We start from the raw sequence: 14,786 nt of genomic DNA, 5'->3' as shown, positions 1-14,786 counted from the left end.
AAGTAGACTAGACTAGCCATACGTAGAAAAAAAAAGACATAATTTTTTCAACTATAGATTCCAAGTACATAAGCATATACAGTAGGTATTTAGTACATGTTCACATATACATGCAACTTTACATTTCTATAACATTTTATACTTAGAGTACACTCCTACCTTATTAGATGCCCCTCCAAGAATAAATTCCTTACTTCTAAACTCATCATTATGCTGCTAACTCAAGCCTTGACTGACTCCTTCAGCTTGCTCTCTCCTGTCTGAAGGGTGGAAGGTCAAAGTACCAAATTCTTCCCAATGTCTTCCTTTTTTTTAGAGGGCAGAAACCAAAGTCTCAGCTCATTCACTGCATTTACTACCCTGTTTAATTTTTGACTCCACAAAAGTTAGCCCCTTGGTGTCCCTTCCTCCCTGGGTACTTTCCTGCCTCCTTTTATTTATTTTTTTAACAGAAAACTTTTATTTAATTAATTAATTTGTGGTGTTTTTCCATGGTTACATGCATGATTCATGTTCTTTCCCTCCGCTCCCCCCCCATAGCCGATGCGCAATTCCACTGGGTTTTACATGTATCATTGATCAAGACTTATTTCCTTAATATTGATAATTGCACTAGGGTGATAGTTTTAGAGTCTACACCTCCAATCATATCCCCATCAATCCATGTGGTCAAGCAGTTGTTTTTCTTCTGAGTTTCTACTCCCACAATTCTTCCTCTGGATGTGGGTAGCGTTCTTTCTCATAAATTCCCTCAGAGTTATCCTGGATCATTGCATTGCTGCTAGTAGAGAAGTCCATTACATTTGATTTTACCATAGTGTATCCTTCTCTGTGTATAATGTTCTCCTGGATCTGCTCCTTTCACTCTGCATCAATTCCTGGAGGTCTTTCCAGTTCACATGGAATTCCTCCAGTTCATTATTCCTTTGAGCACAATAGTATTCCATCACTAGCAGATACCACAATTTGTTCAGCCATTCCCCAATCGAAGGGCATCCCCTCATTTTCCAATTTTCTGCCACCAAAAAGAGCGCAGCTATAAATATTTTTGTACAAGTCTTTTTTCCCTATGATCTCTTTGGGGTATAAACCCAGCAGTGGTATGGCTAGATCAAAGGTCCTGCCTCCTTTTATGTGCGGTCTTCCCCTTTAGGATATAATATCTTTAAGGGCAGGGCCTGGATTAATTGTATTCCCAGTGCTTCTCAGTGCCTAGCATATAGCAGACACTTAAATATTTGTTGGACTGGACTGAATTTTGTATCTTTGGTAATAACACTGTGCCTGGCTAGTAGATGTTGAATATGAAACTGTTTCATCTAATTCTCATAACCATTATACAATAAGCAAAAGTTATTCCTTTTCAATAAGGAAATTAACAAATGAATTATGAAACTTTCTCAGTCACATTAGTAGTAGAAGTGGGATTAGAACCCAAGTCATGGTCCCCTGACTGCCAGGTGATGTCAGAGTCACCATGAAAAATAGCATGCCACTTGGTAACACCTAGAAGAAAGAGAAATGCCTATGGACTCCTTGGGGTGGGAGAGGAAGTCCAACCTTAAAGGTCAAGTATTTCTTCTCTAGGAGGCAGTGTGGTAGGGTTAGTAATCATAGAATTTCATTAGTAACCATAGTCCTTGAAAGAGATCAAAAGCATGGAGGATCAGTATTATTAAACCTTTTGTACATCCATGAAGTCATGATTATAACCATAAAGGTAAGAGAAATAAATGACTTCACAGAAATGACTTCCATTTATGTGTACATGTATACATTTATATATATGGAAATGTATATGTGTGTATATACATGTATATATGTGTGTATACATTAATATACACGTTTGCATACATATATACACAAATACAAATTTGTGTGTGTGTGTGTGTGTGTGTGTGTGTGTGTGTGTGTGTGTGTGTGTGTGTAATATATACACATAAAAGTGTCAGAGATTGAATCAGAGAAAAGGAGAGAAATGTAGACAGAAGCAAGAAGGAAAGAAACAAGCCTACTATATGCATTTCTTAGGCACTTTATGAATATCTCATTTGATCCTTACAACAACCCTGGGAGGTAAATGATACCATTATCCCCACTCTACAGTAGAGAAAACTGAGTAGATAGTAGTTAAATGACTTGCCTGGGGGTCAGGCAGATAGTCAGTACCTGAGGCTCCTAACAATTGGCTCAGAATTCTCTCATTGCACCATCTCCCTGCCTCTAAGCAGAGACAGAGATCTGTGATTTCACTAATAGAGGTATTTTTCAGGAAGGAAATGTTCTCCACTGTCAAACCTGGCACCTACTTTTGAAATTAATTTATAATTTTAGAGAGTTGCCTGGGTTGCAGAGGTTAAATAATTTCTCCGGGTTCACAAAGCCAGAATCTATCAGGGTCAGGACGTGAGCCTATGTCCTCCTGCACCCTTGGCCAGTTTTCTATCTGCTGTGCCATGGTTACCTCTACTATTCCTATATTTGGATATATTATTATTCAAGGGTTTGGCCTAATAAGAGCTGTACCATATTCTGAAAAATGATAGAGAGGACAGAGTTGAAAAGCTCTAGGGTATTTTTCCAAGAGAAAACAAAAATTAAGGTCAGGATTATATTAGTCAGTAACTTACTTCTGGGCCCCTGTATTCATTTATTTGGCTCTGTTGTCAGCTTGGCTCTGTTTTCCCTTAGCAAGTGTAAAAAATGCTTGAATAACACCACCCTGGGATCATGTTCAACCATTTCAGATAGTTGGAGTCTTTTAAATAATGTCCAAGTGACTTGGATGAATATCAATATCATTTCCCCTAGTATAGACCTGGTCTAAAGAGAAAAATATATAGCTCAGGGAGCCAGGAATTAACTGGTTGTCCCCTTTCCAAGATGACATGGTTCAAAATCTAGATAAGGAAATAAGCTTATAACAAGTAGTTTGGGTTATATGTTATATGGTGGGTTGGAGCCACATTATAATTTTTAAATATCTCTCCTGAGAAGTTTTACATTTTCCTTTTAGCCTAATTCCCTTTAGAAATAAATGGAAGTTAGTTATGAAAATTATCATTTTCCAGAAGAGGAAAATGAAGAATAGCAAGAGGTCAAGAGACCCATCCCATGTTACAGAGTAACAGAATATCTCAATTCAGGACTCTAACTGCAGAACCCTCTATTTCCACAATAGCAATGCAAGGAATGCATGGAGTACACACTGGTATGTAACTGGGTGATAATGCCGGTTACAACAGGGTTACAAAGTATTTGAGAGATAAAGGTTTTGTTTCCTTTGCTTACTTTGTACCCTTCTCCATATCAACATCCCCTTGCCAAATGCCTGGCATCCTGTAAGATATACCACGGCTCTCCAGACACCCACGTCTGGGGAAACCTTAATGTAGATTCTGTGTGGGCAGGCTGATTCCCTTTTTTTCCCTTTGAGTATCCCAAACTCCACCTGCCCCACAAAGCAATCTGACTATAATATCCACCTCACTTTGTCTGCCTCTAACGTTTTTATAGAATATACTTCAAAGACTTATAGGTTTATATTATCTTCAATCATCCTCACCTTGGGCAAGTGTTTTACATTATAGAATATGCTTGTCAAATCATAACTACTATGGTGGGTCAGACAGGTCTGTACCAAGATTTTTCCCCCCCTTAAAACACTACACAAACATTCTAACAGACTGGCTACAGTAGATGAAAATCTATGGTTTTCCTAAACCTATCCCATCGAAGCAGTCAGAACACAGCTAGGTTTAACTTTTATAGTATGAGACACTAAAGGGCTGATGTACAAAAGAAAGCTGAACTAATGAAACCTAGAGAAGATAGCAGTGCCCCCGGTATGTCTATGAAGACCCACCCTCTATAATTTCTGGAGAAATTAAGAAATGCAAACAACCTGGACACATTAACAGCACCAGGAGGTAACTAGCATGGTACAAACAAGCACCACCTTTCACTACAAGGAGATGTATTCCCTGAGCCAAACAAAGAAACAGTACACAGTCAACATCTGTTTCATATAACAGTTTGGCTGCTTGAAGGAAGGAACCTTTAAAAATGGCTTAGCTGACAATCCTCAAAAATAATTCAATCACTAGTGCAAGGCTATCTTCCATGTGCTAAGGGCAAATGGATATGACTTGCATTTTTCCCCCCTGAACAACAAAAGGGAAGATTTTCACCTTAAAAGAAAGATAAAATAAAGGGCAAACAAAAATTCTGATGAAGCCTTTTCCTTCTGCTGGATAGGCAGTAGAAATGAATAGTGGCTTTTAAGACAAATATCTCTGTCTCTATCTCTGTCTCTCTCACTCTGTCTCTTCCCTCCCGCCAAAGTCAATTGCCCAAACAACACTAAAGATTTAACATGCCAAAACAGAATATTAAAGTGAAAATCAACTTACATTCTAATTGCAAGTTAAAGAAGGAAAATGTGGCCTTTCTATTCACATCAGTCAGATTATAAATTATGAAACAAAATTATCATCATCTCTAACTGAACTGTTCACAACATCTTAATTCGTGATTACAAGCCTATTGCCAACCAAGCAAAAGGAAATCTATTTAGGAACAGATAGAAATAAAAACTAGTAGCCAACACATTTCTGAATGCTAACTGTTCAGCAACAGAATAATGCTGTAGTCTATGCTATTGCTTTCAACTCAGCTGTATGCCAACTGCTTTACTTACTTCTGTATATGGTTAAAATGTTAATGTCAAGTAGAGGAAGAAAGCAATTAAAAGACAAGTGTGAGAGAGGAGGGGTTTTTCAGGTGAAACCTGAAAACAGATGGAGAGGTGATAAGATAGAAAGAGACAAACATTTATTATTCACATGTATCAAGTACTAGAAATATTCTTAGCAGTAATTAGTGTGTCTACACATACACACACACACACAAGCACACACACAATTCTAAAAGGCTCCTTTCTATTGGACTTGCCATCTAGATGGCTATGACACAAATAAAGGCAAAGATAAAAACATACGTGAGGGGAAAATGTGTAACCACAGGAAAGAAAAACTAGTCAATCAGTCATTTTTGTCATTAGTTATCTTTGGGGTTCATATAGTGCCAGGCAGGTGACAACAGATGGAAACAAGAGTGGTGAGCTGAAATAAATGAATAAAAGCTGTAGAACTTAGACTAGAACAACTAAGAACTTCCTAACAGAGAAAAAGCAGACCCCAGAAAAAGCTACCATTAAACCCTATGAAATCTCAGCAAATAGCATATTTTTAATATATCTTCATTCCACTTGGAGAGATTTTTGTATGGTAATATTAGGAAGGAAGGGGTTAGAAAGAAACATGTACTAGATCAAATGTAAGTAATATCTTGACCAGAAAAAAGGAATTAAGTTGGAAGACAAAGAGATGAAGAACTTTAGAGGGGCAAAAATAACAGAGAATATAAAATGAGAAACCCAAAAGACATCTATGAAAAAAAATATAAAGAGGGAGGTATGGCTTTAGCAACACAAGTATAAGATATCCAAGACATATCTTAACAAAAGGAGAAGGTTGTAATTAATAAGTAACAGTTTTATATATGAATGATAATAAATGATATATTAAGAATATAGAATGCATATCCCCCGAGAATACTGTTGTCTAATTTTATTAGACAATGGGGTACTATATGCTCACATATACAATCAAATCATTATATACAAAGTCAAGGTACTTTAATAATATAACCATAATTTGAAACACCTCATTAGAATATAAAGTAGACAATAAGATGAAATCTTGAAAGAATCTGTGTCTAAAAGCAGAGAGGGGAAAAAAGAATTTATATTTATAGATTATTTTAAAATCTGCTACTACATAAAACCAGAAAATACCCATAAATCCACAATGAGACGAGGTAAACATAAACTAATCATAACCACCAAAAATCACATTTTAAAATAATTGCTGGAGTTAATCCAATTACTAAACTAAGAGTAAGTCGGCAATTATTCAAAAAAATGTATCCAGTAAAGCTAGTTATTTCAAACACTTCCAGCAATATGAAAATAGATTCCATATTTAAAATCAGGTAGTTGTCATAATTACATGGATAAGAAAAAGGCTTTACAAACACTAATAAAATTAGACAACAAGTAGGACTTAAGAATGTTTCATTTTCTTTGCTATTAGAAAATGAAAATTTCTTGAACTGAATATAGCATTACTTAACAGACTCCTTACATTAGTTAAGGCTCTGATTTCTATTTTAAAAGCTTTTTTAAAATCTGCACTAATGAAAATACCAAAAAAAAGTAATTAATGGTTTTTGTACAGCCTATCCAGTAAATGTACTTTTCTACCAAAGCTATCACTGGGAAAGATTTATTATGATGGGCAGAATGGTGGTACTATGGATCGAACACTAGAACTAGAATCTGGAAGACTTGAGTTTTAATCTAGCCTCACTTAGTAGCTATAAAAGCTTTGGAAAGTCATTTAAAATCTGTTTGTCTCAATGTCCCCACCTATAAAGTGAGGATGATAATAGCTTCAAGGTTCTTGTGAGGACAAGATAAGATATAAAGGTAAAGCACTTTATAAAACTTAAAATGACATATAAATACTAGCAATGATCATGTCAGAGGGAGAAAATTAAAATAAATGTCATCCAAAAGGCTTTATCCAATAGAAATTACAGCAAACAAGAAAAAATCTCCAAAATGATTTTTGTTGTATGAAAAGTTGAAATTCCCTTTCTAGAGACCTTCATAATAATATAACAATTTATTTAATAATTTATATTCACAAACAAGTGTAATGAAAATAGGAAGCATAATGGGGTTTACTCCACAATTAGTTTTTCTGGTTAACAATTAACATTAGCTTTAAGGACATTAATAAAACAAACATTAAGGAATACATTATCAAGAGGAAAGTTAGTCAAAGATCAAGGGTTGAAATGACAAGTTATTCTCACTCTAATTCTATATAATTAGTTCCCAAAGACAATTCAGAATAAAAGTTCTAACAGATATACAAATGATTTAAAAAGTTTTACCTCCAAGTTCTTTTATATTCATGATGGCACCCTGAAGTGGAACTGCTTTTATGCTAAAACCTAAAATTAGAAGAAATGGAAAATATTAGTAACTTAATTTGTAAAAAAAAATACTTCCCCTATTAATCTTTAATAAAGATTAACTGTTAATCTTTATTAGTAAACATTTATATATTATACATTTTATAANCCCAAACAACACTAAAGATTTAACATGCCAAAACAGAATATTAAATTGAAAATCAACTTACATTCTAATTGCAAGTTAAAGAAGGAAAATGTGGCCTTTCTATTCACATCAGTCAGATTATAAATTATGAAACAAAATTATCATCATCTCTAACTGAACTGTTCACAACATCTTAATTCGTGATTACAAGCCTATTGCCAACCAAGCAAAAGGAAATCTATTTAGGAACAGATAGAAATAAAAACTAGTAGCCAACACATTTCTGAATGCTAACTGTTCAGCAACAGAATAATGCTGTAGTCTATGCTATTGCTTTCAACTCAGCTGTATGCCAACTGCTTTACTTACTTCTGTATATGGTTAAAATGTTAATGTCAAGTAGAGGAAGAAAGCAATTAAAAGACAAGTGTGAGAGAGGAGGGGTTTTTCAGGTGAAACCTGAAAACAGATGGAGAGGTGATAAGATAGAAAGAGACAAACATTTATTATTCACATGTATCAAGTACTAGAAATATTCTTAGCAGTAATTAGTGTGTCTACACATACACACACACACACAAGCACACACACAATTCTAAAAGGCTCCTTTCTATTGGACTTGCCATCTAGATGGCTATGACACAAATAAAGGCAAAGATAAAAACATACGTGAGGGGAAAATGTGTAACCACAGGAAAGAAAAACTAGTCAATCAGTCATTTTTGTCATTAGTTATCTTTGGGGTTCATATAGTGCCAGGCAGGTGACAACAGATGGAAACAAGAGTGGTGAGCTGAAATAAATGAATAAAAGCTGTAGAACTTAGACTAGAACAACTAAGAACTTCCTAACAGAGAAAAAGCAGACCCCAGAAAAAGCTACCATTAAACCCTATGAAATCTCAGCAAATAGCATATTTTTAATATATCTTCATTCCACTTGGAGAGATTTTTGTATGGTAATATTAGGAAGGAAGGGGTTAGAAAGAAACATGTACTAGATCAAATGTAAGTAATATCTTGACCAGAAAAAAGGAATTAAGTTGGAAGACAAAGAGATGAAGAACTTTAGAGGGGCAAAAATAACAGAGAATATAAAATGAGAAACCCAAAAGACATCTATGAAAAAAAATATAAAGAGGGAGGTATGGCTTTAGCAACACAAGTATAAGATATCCAAGACATATCTTAACAAAAGGAGAAGGTTGTAATTAATAAGTAACAGTTTTATATATGAATGATAATAAATGATATATTAAGAATATAGAATGCATATCCCCCGAGAATACTGTTGTCTAATTTTATTAGACAATGGGGTACTATATGCTCACATATACAATCAAATCATTATATACAAAGTCAAGGTACTTTAATAATATAACCATAATTTGAAACACCTCATTAGAATATAAAGTAGACAATAAGATGAAATCTTGAAAGAATCTGTGTCTAAAAGCAGAGAGGGGAAAAAAGAATTTATATTTATAGATTATTTTAAAATCTGCTACTACATAAAACCAGAAAATACCCATAAATCCACAATGAGACGAGGTAAACATAAACTAATCATAACCACCAAAAATCACATTTTAAAATAATTGCTGGAGTTAATCCAATTACTAAACTAAGAGTAAGTCGGCAATTATTCAAAAAAATGTATCCAGTAAAGCTAGTTATTTCAAACACTTCCAGCAATATGAAAATAGATTCCATATTTAAAATCAGGTAGTTGTCATAATTACATGGATAAGAAAAAGGCTTTACAAACACTAATAAAATTAGACAACAAGTAGGACTTAAGAATGTTTCATTTTCTTTGCTATTAGAAAATGAAAATTTCTTGAACTGAATATAGCATTACTTAACAGACTCCTTACATTAGTTAAGGCTCTGATTTCTATTTTAAAAGCTTTTTTAAAATCTGCACTAATGAAAATACCAAAAAAAAGTAATTAATGGTTTTTGTACAGCCTATCCAGTAAATGTACTTTTCTACCAAAGCTATCACTGGGAAAGATTTATTATGATGGGCAGAATGGTGGTACTATGGATCGAACACTAGAACTAGAATCTGGAAGACTTGAGTTTTAATCTAGCCTCACTTAGTAGCTATAAAAGCTTTGGAAAGTCATTTAAAATCTGTTTGTCTCAATGTCCCCACCTATAAAGTGAGGATGATAATAGCTTCAAGGTTCTTGTGAGGACAAGATAAGATATAAAGGTAAAGCACTTTATAAAACTTAAAATGACATATAAATACTAGCAATGATCATGTCAGAGGGAGAAAATTAAAATAAATGTCATCCAAAAGGCTTTATCCAATAGAAATTACAGCAAACAAGAAAAAATCTCCAAAATGATTTTTGTTGTATGAAAAGTTGAAATTCCCTTTCTAGAGACCTTCATAATAATATAACAATTTATTTAATAATTTATATTCACAAACAAGTGTAATGAAAATAGGAAGCATAATGGGGTTTACTCCACAATTAGTTTTTCTGGTTAACAATTAACATTAGCTTTAAGGACATTAATAAAACAAACATTAAGGAATACATTATCAAGAGGAAAGTTAGTCAAAGATCAAGGGTTGAAATGACAAGTTATTCTCACTCTAATTCTATATAATTAGTTCCCAAAGACAATTCAGAATAAAAGTTCTAACAGATATACAAATGATTTAAAAAGTTTTACCTCCAAGTTCTTTTATATTCATGATGGCACCCTGAAGTGGAACTGCTTTTATGCTAAAACCTAAAATTAGAAGAAATGGAAAATATTAGTAACTTAATTTGTAAAAAAAAATACTTCCCCTATTAATCTTTAATAAAGATTAACTGTTAATCTTTATTAGTAAACATTTATATATTATACATTTTATAAATATAAATATACATTATAAAATAAATTTTATATATATAAAATATACTTTTTTTTTAAAAAAAAAAACCCCTTACCTTCCGTCTTGGGAGTCAATACTGTGTATTGGCTCCAAGGCAGAAGAGTGGTAAGGGTAAGCAATGGGGGTTAAGTGACTTGCCCAGGGTCACACAGCTAGGAAGTGTCTGAGGCCAGATTTGAACCTAGGACCTGCCGTCTCTAGGCCTGGCTCTCAATCCACTGAGCTACCCCAGCTGCCCCCATAAAATATACATTTTAATGAAAAATTCACTTCCCTGAAAAATTACTTAAAACTTCACACTGTTCATCTTTCCAACATAAATGCACAGTGCAGCAAAAATAAGATGCAGCCCTTCAAAAAACTTAGTTTGCCCAAATTTGGTATTTCAAAATGTAATCTTTCTATTCCAATTCTAATAATCAACTATCAGACTCCAACCTACTGAATCTAACCCTCATCTAATTTCCAAAAGTTTCTTGTAAACTACAAACATATATATATATATACACACACGCATACATATATCAACTGGAATTGAGGGAAGCTCATTTTAGAGGTAGCAGGTACCTTAGAGGTAAAGTCAAACAATCAAGTTGACCAAAGAGTAACAAATTCAATAAAGCACAACTCTGTCCTTAAACTTAATGTTTTTTTTCCCCCTAACAGCTATGGAGGATGCATCATAATCACATCTTTAAATCACATATATTCTTAAATTTTTTCTCAAAATTATTAAGTACAAATACATGAAAATCAGTTAAAATACAATGTAGTTTGGGACAGAAAGCAGTAGTACGCAGTTGGGTGAATGAGGAAAGGTTTCATAAAGAAGATGGTGCCTGACACTTATCTTATAAGAATAAGTATAAAGAAGGAGTTCATGGCAGGTTGTAAGAGAATACACAAGTATGCTTGTGTGTATTTATACTTAAGAAACATTTAACACAATAGCATAGGCATGCATTAAAGAGTTTATACTCATATCCAAAAAAAATCAAATTAAATATTATTTCATTTAAACTATGCTTTTTAAATACTTGTGATTTACTGTCAGTGAGTACACTCCTTTACTCTGCGCTTCCTCTCAGGAATATTATCTTTATAGTTTTATGGCGTTATCTTACATTTGTTTAATTATTGATAGTTTTTCCTCTAATTTTCTTATATTTATTTGTTGTGCAAACTTAATTTTAACAATGCTTGGCACATGGTAGGAATCTCTTAAAATGTTTGTTGAATGAAAAGTAATTAGAATCACATAAAGACATTCCTTTTGTGTGGGTGCCTGAAAGAATAGTAATTCACACCATGAAAATTATAGAGCAGTTGTGTATGAGGTATGAATATGTAAAACTATGCTGCCTAGTAACTTGGCAGCATAATAGATAAAGCACCAGACCTGGAGTCAGAAGGATCTTGGTTCAAATCTGGCCTCAGACACATCCTAGCTGTGTGATCCAAGGTAAGTCACTGAACCCCAATTGCCTGGCCCTTGCCACTCTTCTGTCTAAGAATTGATACTAAGACAGAAAGTATGTGTTATTTAAATATATGTATGTACTTAATCATCTCTGAAATCCATAACATTGCCACTTGTTATTGAAAGTTAAAATAACAACCCCTATAAAACATTATGACTAATGATATAAGTAGTGGATAAAGTTTTAGAGAGGAAAGCAAGAGAAATAAAAAGCAATCAACATGATATGGCCAAACTGCTAGAGCATATCTGTGCCTGCAGACAAGCATCTCTTGGTGTGGGAAGTCATGGAAAGTGAGTGCCAATGAGACTATCTCTTGATAATGCAGAAATTAGGCTGGAGTAAATTTAAAAGCCCAAATCTACCTACCTACCACACTAGGTTGTTAGATGGATTAACAAAAGCATGATTGTGAATACTGAAAAAAAAAGAGTACCATGCAAATCTTTAGCTTATTTACTGTTAAAGAAAGGAAAACTATAGATTTTCCTTAGTTAAAAAACAAGACTTTTTGTTGGTTTGCTTTTTTGTTTTTGTTTTAAAACCCTTACCTAGGGTTTTAGAATCAATACTGTGCATTGGTTCGAAGGCAGAAGAGTGGTAAGGACTAGGCAATGGGGGTTAAGTGACATGACTGGGGTCATAGAGCTGGGAAGTATCTGAGGTCAAATTTGAACCCAGGACCTCCCATCTCTAGGCCTAACTCAAAAAAACACAACTCTTAAAAGAACAAAGAACAATAGAACATAGTGTGCAGAGTGTGATTCCAGTTAGTACCAACCAACTCTAAATATACCATTTTTTCTAAAATGATGAAAATTCCCAAGCCCCTTTAGATAGGAACAGTTATTTTGCTTCACATTTTGTCAGAGACTGCCTCTTTTACTTTAAACTGTAACTTTTTGTTTGTGGATCCATGATAAATATTGTGTCTTCATTAATAGAGTTCAAAATCTTTAAAATTTTGTGAGACTAAGTTAAAACCTCTCAGATAGAATCATAGGAAAAGGAAAGGAGGGAGGGAAGGAGGGAGGGAAGTGAGGGTAAGCATTTGTTAAGTATCTACTATATGCCAGGCAATATGCTAAACACTTTTAAGATATTGCATCATTTGATTCTCACAATGATCCTGGAAAGTAAGGGCTATTATTATCCCCATTTAAAAGTTTAGCAAATGAGGAAAACAGAAGTGAATTGCTGGTGATCACAAAGATAGTAAATGTCTTGTGGTTGGATTTGAATTTCTGACAACAAAGAAAGAAACAAAGAAACAAAGAAACAAAGAAAGAAAGATGAAGTCTCATTACACTGAGCTGGTTTCAGTAGCACTAGATCTTACCCCACATCACAATTTTCCTGCTACCTCTAAAATAATAATACTTAATTTCTGGGCTTTCCATTTCTTGTTTTAGACAGAATGAACAGATAAACACTACTATTGCTTCTGGAAAGGTTGGATTTCATCCCTGGAAATTCATCTTCCCCTGGGTACTACTCCTCTAATATGTATTATGTCTCTCTTAGAATGGAAGCTCCTTGAAACCAGAAACTATCTCTTTTTAAAATTTGTATTAATAGCACTTAGCGCTGTGCCTGGAAGGCAGTAAACACGTCTATGCTTTTTATTCATTTTTCTTTCATCAGTATAAAAAGTCCAATAATCATTCAATCATTTATTCAAGAAATATTTGTTAAGCACCAAGTATAGAGCACTATGTTGGATGCTGTGGGAGACATGATTTAGAAAATACACTCTCCATTCTTTCATGAAGTTTTATAGGTAACTAGACACATAACTATAATACTCCATATCACAATATCATTAGTGAATATATTCAAAAGTTGAAAAACAAAATAAAATGCTATATGTGATCAAAGGATTGTGAACTAGATGACTCAAGAGATTATCTCATTTAACTCCTTTAATTTGCAGATGAATAAAGCACAGAAAAATCAAGGGTGGTTTTTTTGGTTTGTTTTTTTAGTCTAGGTAATACAGATATTACTGAACGGAGTCAAAATTGGACCTGAGGGCCTCTGACTAGAAATAGAGTACTCTTTCCAATAAACAAAGGTTTGAAGGAAAACTCATTCTCAAATGTGGTATTTAGGAGAATCTTGTTGAAGGAGAGAGAATTTGATTTTGATGTTAAAGGTGGCCATAAATTCAAAAGGATATGAGAAATAATATAAGCAAAGGCACAGAGATAGGTCATATTGCATGTTCAAAAAGAAGAGTTGAGTTTGATTGACATTAACCATTCCCAAAAGGGAATACTATAAAGCCAAAAAGGTAGGGCAGTACAAGGTAGAAAATGTTAGCCAAAGGAATTTGAAATCTACTCAGTAGGCAAGAGAAAGCTACCGTATTGATATTACAATAGTTTGGACACCTGATTTGCTTAGCCCTCTGTAGCTCAGATCACCAAGAACTTCCAACATCAGCTTCTAAAATAGCTAGGATTGAAGGGAGACAATTTGGATGATATAACTTCAGAAAACTTATGTGGAAATTTGTTGCTCAAATAAATAAATAAATGATAGCTAAACAAATAGATGAGATAAAATAAAATAAAAATTTAAATAGCTAGGATTCAGGAAGCTAGGTAGCACAATGGAAGAGCACTGGGCCTGGAGTCAGGAGGGGTCTGGACTTAGATACTTCCTAGCTTGCACAAGTCACGTAAACTCTGTCTCATTTATAAAATAGGGATAACAATAATACTGACTAATCACAGTTGGTATGAGAAGTAAATAAGGTAATATTTGTAAAGCACTTTGCAAGCATTAAAGCACTATCTAAATCCTACCATTACTGGTATTATTATTTATAGAATGTTTAGTCTGTCCTAGGTACCATTCTAAGTATTGAAAATGCAAACATAAATTTAACCACTCCTACTCTCAAAGAGCTAAATGAAGTAGAGGATAGAATGCTAAGTTTGGAGTCAGGAAATCCTGACTTCAAATCTGGCCTAAGACACTTATTAGCTATGTTTTCTTTGGAGAATATTTGCTGGTTGTCTCAAAAATTGTCAAAAATACAAGAAGTTATTTTCTTCTTTTTCTCCTAATTTGCATCAGCTATGGGGAGGAAGGCATGGGGGGGGGGGGGTGAAGGGGAAAGTAAAAACATGAATCATGTAACCATGGAAAATTTTTCTAAAAAATAAAATATTAAAAAATAAATAAAAGACTGTTCACAACTTCAG

The 14,786-nt window shown here is 33.8% G+C and overlaps 1 protein-coding gene across 1 annotated transcript in view; it reads right to left on the bottom strand.

Annotated features, from left to right (window-relative positions):
• The window catches only part of ARL15 (ADP ribosylation factor like GTPase 15), a 472,397-nt gene that overhangs the window by 282,384 nt on the left and 175,227 nt on the right, over positions 1-14,786 (bottom strand). Inside the window, exon 5 of the mRNA XM_044681155.1 lies at positions 9,886-9,945. Coding sequence (XP_044537090.1) covers positions 9,886-9,945 — 60 coding nt within the window. The remainder of the gene's footprint in view (positions 1-9,885; positions 9,946-14,786) is intronic.

The sequence above is a fragment of the Gracilinanus agilis genome, chromosome 1 (genome assembly GCF_016433145.1).
Source record: "Gracilinanus agilis isolate LMUSP501 chromosome 1, AgileGrace, whole genome shotgun sequence".
Classification (NCBI taxonomy): domain Eukaryota; kingdom Metazoa; phylum Chordata; class Mammalia; order Didelphimorphia; family Didelphidae; genus Gracilinanus; species Gracilinanus agilis.
Note: the sequence above shows the minus strand (reverse complement) of the source record. Positions and strands in the feature narration are given on the sequence as shown.